General features: G+C 40.7%; 1 protein-coding gene and 1 long non-coding RNA gene across 4 annotated transcripts; one reads left to right on the top strand and one right to left on the bottom strand.

Moving 5' to 3' along the window:
• The first annotated feature begins 4032 nt into the window (after positions 1-4032).
• On the top strand, positions 4033-7897 carry LOC117751007. Of its 3 annotated transcripts, XM_034562501.1 has the most exons (6): positions 4033-4351; positions 4772-4892; positions 5546-5751; positions 6064-6215; positions 7041-7082; positions 7435-7897. In XM_034562501.1, exons 1-6 carry the CDS (start codon positions 4279-4281, stop codon positions 7510-7512), a joined length of 672 nt encoding a protein of 223 aa, XP_034418392.1. In that variant the 5' UTR covers positions 4033-4278; the 3' UTR covers positions 7513-7897. The 3 variants fall into 3 exon arrangements, with proteins under 3 accessions (XP_034418392.1, XP_034418394.1, XP_034418391.1); XM_034562503.1 differs by lacking the exon at positions 7041-7082; XM_034562500.1 differs by lacking the exon at positions 7435-7897 and having other exon boundaries at positions 7041-7338.
• Positions 6908-7514, bottom strand: LOC117751008. The gene is made up of 3 exons (XR_004611837.1): positions 7464-7514; positions 7013-7069; positions 6908-6921 (listed from the first exon to the last, which is right to left on the bottom strand). It is a non-coding gene; the product is annotated as an uncharacterized LOC117751008 (long non-coding RNA).
• Positions 7898-8638: the final 741 nt, after the last annotated feature.

The following is an 8638-nucleotide window of genomic DNA, read 5'->3' as shown; positions in this document are numbered from 1 at the left end:
GTGTTTTTCTATTTGCAGGCCCGACAGTGGGAACGAGGGCGGAGGGAGGCAGTCGGACCGGTACCTGCTGCTGCACTTCCATGTTGACACTTTGCATGAAACACCCACTGAGTAAACCCCCCCCCCAAAAGCGAGGAACACAGGGGTCAGCATTGACCGTGTTATGAAATATCACCTCTGTTTTGATTGAGGGTTGTTTTTGTTTTTCATACCACAGCTATAGAAAATGATATATTTGGTGTCTGTGGATATCTTACTTATTAAGTATAACATCATGTTTACATTGTTGTAAACACACACTGTATTACAAGCTGAAAGACTTGTATGAATAACACTGTGAATACATTAAAAGTGAAACGCTTGAAGTTAAACTTGGCTTAAACAAAATGCAACGCTTTGAATGGTTAAGGTGCATTACAGCTGTAGAAGTTTGCATGCAAAATATACTGTTTCACGTTGTGTATTTCCTGACAATAAAAGGTCTTTACTTTAAATTGCATATTTGTGGAATGTATTATTATTATTACCACTTGAGGTGGACTCTAAAAACTAATCAACCCCCATAGACCCTCATGATAAAAAGCCTAACTTTACAGCAAGTAATACAATTTGTATTATATAAATTGTTTCATTCAACATATATATATATATATATATATATATATATATATATATATATATATATCTCACCCATAAACATAAACAAACACAGGAAGTAATCACAAGCTCAAGAAAACAGAGATGTTGTCAGTTTTAAGACAAATTTAATGAGCTAAATTATGATTTTAATGTTTGTAATTTTGAAAAGCGCTATATAAATCAAATATAAAATATTTCATTTATATAGCGCTTTTCAAGAGACAGAATATTATTATTAAAACCCTCCAATTGTTTGTTTGGTAATCAAGCACAGGGCAATGCAGTTGTTGTCTGTAATCTGTTTGAGACAAAAAGTATGAACGACTTCCTCAGATTCAGCTTGAGATATAAAAAAATTAATTTTCTGATGGTTTTTTTTTCAACCCAAAAGTTGCCACATTTTACTGTCTGACTTTTCAGGCTCCCGCTAACGTGTGAGAACATTTCCTGTTTCTGTCTTCTAGCACCTTCTGTACCATAAGTATGTCAGTACTAGGCTCAGAAAAATCAGCGGTCATAGAGATAACGGGGTGAAAATATGAAGATAACTTATGTAAGAACCATAATTTACTAAATGAACATCGTGCTGTATTGAAGAAGACTTTAAACTAGAGATTGAGACCAAAAACTAATGTTTACAATGTTTACTGAGGGAATAAATCAAGAGAAGTAGAGTCATTTATATAGACTTCTATACAACCAGAGGAGTTGCCCCCTGGTGGTCAGGAGAGAGAATGCAGCTTTAACACATGAAGCATAGACTTCTATACAACCAGAGGAGTCGCCCCCTGGTGGTCAGGAGAGAGAATGCAGCTTTAACACATGAAGCATAGACTTCTATACAACAAAGAGGAGTCGCCCCCTGGTGGTCAAGAGAGAGAATGCAGCTTTAACACATGTAGCATAGACTTCTATACAACCAGAGGGGTCGCCCCCTGGTGGTCAGGAGAGAGAATGCAGCTTTAACACATGAATCATAGACTTCTATACAACCAGAGGAGTCGCCCCCTTGTGGTCAGGAGAGAGAATGCAGCTTTAACACATGAAGCATAGACATCTATACAACCAGAGGAGTCGCCCCCTTGTGGTCAGGAGAGAGAATGCAGCTTTAATACATGAAGCATAGACTTCTATACAACCAGAGGAGTCGCCCCCTTGTGGTCAGGAGAGAGAATGCAGCTTTAACACATGAAGCATAGACTTCTCTACAACCAGAGGAGTCGCCCCCTTGTGGTCAGGAGAGAGAATGCAGCTTTAACACATGAAGCATAGACTTCTATACAACCAGAGGAGTCGCCCCCTGGTGGTCAGGAGAGAGAATGTAGCTTGAACACATGAAGCATAGACCCTGGTGGCCATGACAAAGAATGTACGTTTGAGGCACTTTTGCGTAGGTTTCACTTTTCGGAAACGCTGGTCGCTGCCCTGTGGTAACGGTGCAGATCCTGAGATGGTCTCTCCTGAAAGACGTGTCAGCTGTTCACATGAAAAGCGACAGAAGCACAAACCCCGACTCCTCTATCGCCTCTGCACGGCTGGCCAATCGTTTCCGTGAAGTTGGTGTGAGTGTCCAATCGGTGGTCACGATACTCACAGAAATGGTTAGCGCTTTCCTCCACAACCACCGTATAACCTTATTTCGGCTACAGAGGAAAAGTCAGTCAGCTTTGTCCTCTGGAGGCCATGATCGACTACCTTTACGGCAATGCATCGGGGAGTTGTTGAGATACAGATATTACACTGGAGCAAAGCGTTGGACTTTCTAGTACTGACTAATGCAAAGTCTGAAGGAAACAAGCAAGATTACAAGCAACATTATTTTGCTGCGAGGCCTAAAACCAAAAGGAAAAGGAAAGCAAGACCCAGTTTCATTTATCTCTCAAAGAAGGAGCAGAGCAAAAGTGGACCACACAGTTCAGGCTTTTACATTCTGATTGCGTCTGTGGTTTCCATTTGTCTCAGAGAAACCCGCACAGATTTTACAGAAGCACAAACTTCTGAAAAACAGGATGTGGACTCACACACTGCTGACTTGTTACGCCAAATCAAATGATTCATTTTTTGTAGTTTTTTTTCAAAGAAAACTTCCTGCTGATGAAGATGATGGACAGACTTCAGTGATAGACTGATGCTAATCCCCAGAGCTCTCTGTCAACAGTCACCTGTTGTCACTGAAGTGTAAGATAACCACTGTTGGTACATCTGCTCATGCCGTTTCTTGTCATTTACTTCAGTATTTCAAATGTTCAAGTTTTAAATATTTCTAAATAAAATATTATTAAAACAAATCTATGTAAATTGGCTGATTTAGAGCTAAATGCTAACAGAAGGTTCAAGCTCTGCTCTCCTCTGGCGTAGTCCCCATGGCGATGGGGAGGACGGATCCAAAAATACGAGTACATTTCTCGTTTTTGCAAATTTGGATTTATTCCAATAAACAAACAAATCCAAACTTGGACAGACCTTGTACCTTTAATGTGATTGACAGGCCCTCGGGTTAGCTCTACTTTATCGTCCTCTCATTGGACTGAGAGCAGACTGGACGTACAGTGACTAACAATGGCCTCTGGAGGAACAATCGTTCCATTGAGGTCATTGACATACTGTCAACACCTTAACCTCTTCACTTTCTTTTGATAATTGTGAGCTTACTAAAGTTCTGACCGGATGTCACACGTTGCACCTTTCACTAAAGTGAAGGATCTGGATATTTCTTCTACCGCTGATCTTTACCAACCAGAAGATTGTTGTTGGAAAGAGATATTGATGTTGGGCTTTTCATTTTCAGCACTTTTACTTGAAACCCAGTTCAATTGACCTTTTCACTAAGCCCCGCCCCCCTTCAGAGCCACCATGGAGCCCACACTGTCACTAACTGCACTACCTGAACATATCTACATTTTGGGAAAAGGAAAAGGCGTCTTCATTCACTGTTAATGTCTTTTCTAAAGCAATCTAGTTACATCCATTGTGTGACAATGTTAATCTTGTAAAACAACAAAAGCAAAAGTCCAAGGGGTAAAAGTAATAGAACCAAATACATGTAATCCAAGCAGACAGGGAACAGGCAAGTGATGTATTGGAGAAGAGACATAAAGGCGTGCAGGCTGGCCGGTGGGTTGAGGACCAGGTCCATGTTCAGGTGGCCGTAAAGCAAGGCATGAACCAGCATTGAACATCGGGCAATGCAGTGAGAAGTGATGGAGAGTGGAAACAGGTGAATGTTCGACAATAACGGAAAAAAAAGCCTGCATACAACTTGGCCTAATCTGGTACAAAAAGACACCTTTCTATTTTTTTGTTACTGAATTGAACCAATAACATTTCCTGCAGCACAGGAAGTGGTGTGATCTACAGATCCTGCTGTTCTGTAAAAAAAAACAATGACTTTAAGAGGCTACTGTTTGACGAATGTTCACTACAGGAAAGAGTGCAACCCACAGAAACTCCTCAAACAACAGAAGTTTGGAGTCTTCCAAGCACAGAAACTAACTCGGGTCGGATCCTCATCCGACCTCGAAAAACGTTGTTTTTCCTGTTGAATAAGGAGCTCGGCATCAGACCGAGCCGTTCGAGACGTTGGTTAACGCCGGTGTCTTTGTCCTGTGGTGGATTGTCAGGTTCAGCAGACACGCCGAGATGACAGCCGGCAGCTGTAACATCTTCATCGTCTTCACGGTTTATCTGAGCTCCATCTTCCTCCAAAGCCATGGTAGGACTCTCCATTTGACTAAACACCGTCGGTCGCAACTTCGATAGTTTTACTTTGAATTTGTATGTTCACGTGTTGTATTATAATAAATACAGTATGACCAATAATAGCCTAATAATTCACCTAATGAGCCAATATAATGCCGACTGTTGCTTTGCATATGCTGCTGTTTGTACGAGCTGAGATAGTACAGTTATGTGTATTAGCACACTGAATAAAGAATAATTGTTGACACTTTTCATTTTATTACAAGAAAAATAAATACAGACTGAAAACGTTTCAAAAGAAATCCGAAGTGATTTTTTTTTGGGGGGGGGGGGGTTGAAAATGGACAAAACAATAAAGGCAAACTAGTTTCATCGTAAAGGCGTGAGCTTGATATGTTTTAAAAGACTAGCTGAATCCTTTTCCACTCATCAGGTTTCGAGGTGATTCAGCCTCAGAATCGGACCGTGAACCCAGACCGGTCCGCCTCGATCCGCTGTGAACACGACGCCAACGCCGACTCCGTCGCAGACGTTCGACTCAACGCCATATCACCGTACGTATCCTAATTATTGTTTTATTAACACGTCACACAACTCGAAAAACCACAAAATAACCAAACAGGTGCAAGAAAAATAAATTATGAATACATACAAATGTGAGGTTGTTTGGCGTTAAACCACTAAACAATCACTCTACTCTCAATGGGAACAGTGGGAAACATGGCCACATTTTCTTCTTTTTATGGTCTTAAACGACTTTTCAGCCAGCACAGAGGCCAACAGTGGATTCTCTTAAAGAAGTTTCTTGTTTTTCTTCAAGAAAGTGTCTCAGAACACAACACTTACCAGTGTCATGACATATTTTCATAAATATCTGGTGATTTCATCACTTTATTGGCCAAAAGCTACATTTTCTTCTTTTCAGCCAGCACAGAGGCCAAAAGTAAAACAAACAAACTCGACTGGGTCCAAAGCTTACGCAATCACCCAATGAGCACATGTAAAGGTCACACCGAGTTTGTTTAATATGTTTAAAGTTTGCCGTCCTATGGGGGTTATGTGGAGGATTATTTCATGGCCTGGTGTGCTTGCGGTCTTCTCGTCTCCATTTCTTGGCAATAGTGTATCTCTAATTCGTCCGAGTCGGATTGAAGACTTGGTCTATGGTGGGAGACAAACTGTGTGACTCGTCTTTGTGTACCCTCAGAACAGATAAACCTAGAATGCTCTGCCAGAAGGGGAAGAAAAACTGCGAGAACACGGCCATGTACCAGGAGAGTCCCCAACAATGGCTGTTCGTCCTGCTCAACATCGGGCCAGAGGCCATGACTGTGAAGTACGAGTGTGAGGTCACGGTGAACGAAGGTGACTTAGACATCCAAAGGAAAGGAACGCCAACCCAACTCCTGCCCGGTACGTTCAACCCCCTTTCAGAACGTTTGTAGGGAGTAGAGTTGTAGTATTTGTAGAAATATTGTGAAAACGCAACACGTTCATATTCTATATTGGTCTTGATGAAATGAAAAACATAGTAAAATGACAATTATTACCTTTTTGTTTTGCTTGTGTTTTAGATAATCACTTTCCAAATACTTCTCTGTTCGTTGTTGGCGTTTTGAAATGTGGAACCTTGTGTTTGTGGGTCAAACACATCAACGCTGTATTTGTGTTGTGAACCAGAAAAGTTTAAACATGAAGTTTTCTCACCGTGGTTTTTTTATTTAGGTCAACAGGAAGCAGCCTGCCTCCTGCAGCCGTCACCTTCTCCTTGTCCCCAGGCTCCTCATTCTCCTCAGCTCTTCTGGATTCTGATTGGCCTGCTGGCTCTGATGTTCCTGTGCAGCTGTGTCATCAGCTCCTTCTACATCAGACTGAGGGTGACTATGTGTCTGTCTGACAGTCAGTCTCACTCTAGGTCTTGGTGTCCTAGAGAAAAAAGAAAATCCGCCTGATAAATTCATGGCTACATGTGGGGAAAGTTGGACGGCCAACGGCTGAGAATCGCCACGAGTCTGGAGAACAACAGGGTCACTTAATCACTAAAATCATTTCAAGGGCAAATCCTTATTGTATGCACTAGGATAGGGACGCCTCAAAAACACAAACTGTGGACTCAGTTTGAGGCTATAATGTATTCACAAGTATTGATATACGCAGGCAAAATTTAGCTGTGATAATAAAAATAAAGATACGTTTTTTCTAGCTTCTTTTTTTTTCTTATTTTCTTCCTGCGCTGTATGATAACAGGTAAAAAGAACAGCGCCACTGAAGCGCATGCGCACTTACTATCTCATAACTTTTGGCTGATGAAACTATAGAGACAAAGTTTTAGAGCATTTTATTTTGAAAGAAAGGGTACCAAAAGGAAACCACATAAGCTATGAACTGTTTAAGGCTCTTACTTCTGCGATCTCTTTTTACATACTTTCTCTGTTTACCCCAACGTCCCCAACCAAACCTAACCATCCTCGGAGAACCCCGCCTTTTATTAAACCTAACCCTAACCCCTAACCCCAACCCTAACCCCTAACCCCAACCCTAACCCCTAACCCTAACCCCTAACCCCAACCCTAACCCCTAACCCTAACCCCAATCCTAACCCCTAACCCCAACCATAACCCCAACCATAACCCCAACCCCTACATCTGATTAAGAAGAAAAAACCTTAGGTAACCTGTTACTTTTCGGTTTCTGTGTTTCAGTGCAGCAACGGAGAACCCGAGAACTCCACCTATGTAGAAATGGTCTGCTCCTCTCCGCCTGCCCATTTGCGCCTGGCTCTGCTGTCCTGCGTTTTTTTCCATTTTATTTTTATTTTAAAAAAGTTGTAATGGTTTTAATCTGTTCATTTTAATACAATTTTTTAAACACAACCCTCCAAGTGCCAGTGCCCCTCTTGGTTCTCCTCGGAGAACCCCGCTTTTTATCAACCCTAACCCCCAACCCTAACCCTAACCCCTAATGCTAACCCCAACCCCTATCCCCTAACCCCAACCCCTAATCCTAACCCCTAACCCCCAACCCCTAACCCAACCCCTAACCCCAACCCCTAATCCTAACCCCTAACCCTGTTACTTTTCGGTTTCTGTGTTTCAGTGCAGCAACGGAGAACCCGAGAACTCCACCTATGTAGAAATGAGGAAAGCTCCTCGATTAAGGAATCCACCTTTGTGACTCATCTTTCTTCACCTCTGGCCTCATGATCAACATAACGAGAGAGAAAACTGCTTTTTTTTAATGCAGCTGGCATCGTAGTCTCAAGCTCTGGCATATATATATATATATATATATATATATATATGGTCCTGACCTGGAATACCCTTGAATAAAACAGCGAGGGAAAGGAAGGAGGATGATAAATACATACACACATTGATATGATCTCCTTGAACCTTCCTCTCTGCTGCCTGTAGCCAAGGTAGTAATTGTATTCTTCATTACATGTATTATCTATTTTGTCTGTTTTATCCCAATATCTTTAATGTATCTTATATATTACCTTGTATTATTTTTCAAAATCTTTTACATTTCATTAATAAAATTAAACTGGAAAACCTGATCCAAAACTATCCTTCCAAACAGTCATAAAAATAATAAATATACAGAAAGGACATGACAGCCATTTAACTGAAATTACAAAGATTAAAATAAGAAATAATGTATTGTCATTCATCTATATACACAATGAAGAATATTACATAGGATGAACAAAATTATGTTTCCTTGTTCCCATTGCAAAACCAAAAGAATCAACGAATGAACATAAGGTCTGAACAAAAAGATACAATACAGGTACAGAACAATATACGGGACATGGTGCAAACCCATGTGCAATAAACAATCATGTAGTGCAATAATAGAAATATATACTGTACATAGTGTAAATGTCAACTTTAAGGACTAGAACTGTTTCTTTTTAAATGCAGATTTGGGTAAGAGCATCATGTAGTTTACTGTATCCTCGTGTGGTTAAAGGACAGCAACAGGCTGCATTGCAGATGCAACACTCACAACGGACAACAGAGGGACACCGGAGACAACGAATCCTGGTTTGAGTCCACTTCCTTTCCCACCTTGTCAGCCTCACAGTTACTGAAATAGTCTTTAAAGAATAACAATACCTCTAAAAGAATTTCTAAACCAGGGATGGAAAATATATAAATCATAAGATTCAGAGTCCAGCATTTAGGAAATGTATTCCAAAAAAAAACTAAATGCAAATGCTTTCTAAGCTGATAGAGAAAAATACTAGTGAGGGCAAATAGTAAGAAAAAAAATCAAAGTACTATGTGTCTTTATT

This window comes from Cyclopterus lumpus, chromosome 21 (genome assembly GCF_009769545.1).
Source record: "Cyclopterus lumpus isolate fCycLum1 chromosome 21, fCycLum1.pri, whole genome shotgun sequence".
Classification (NCBI taxonomy): domain Eukaryota; kingdom Metazoa; phylum Chordata; class Actinopteri; order Perciformes; family Cyclopteridae; genus Cyclopterus; species Cyclopterus lumpus.
Note: the sequence above shows the minus strand (reverse complement) of the source record. Positions and strands in the feature narration are given on the sequence as shown.

Coding starts and splice junctions, on each gene's coding strand:
- LOC117751007 (XM_034562500.1), top strand. CDS start 4,279: ATGACAGCCGGCAGCTGTAACATCTTCATCGTCTTCACGGTTTATCTG. Junction 5,752..6,063: donor GCCAACCCAACTCCTGCCCG/GTACGTTCAACC, acceptor TTTTTTATTTAG/GTCAACAGGAAGCAGCCTGC. Junction 6,216..7,040: donor CCTTCTACATCAGACTGAGG/GTGACTATGTGT, acceptor TCTGTGTTTCAG/TGCAGCAACGGAGAACCCGA.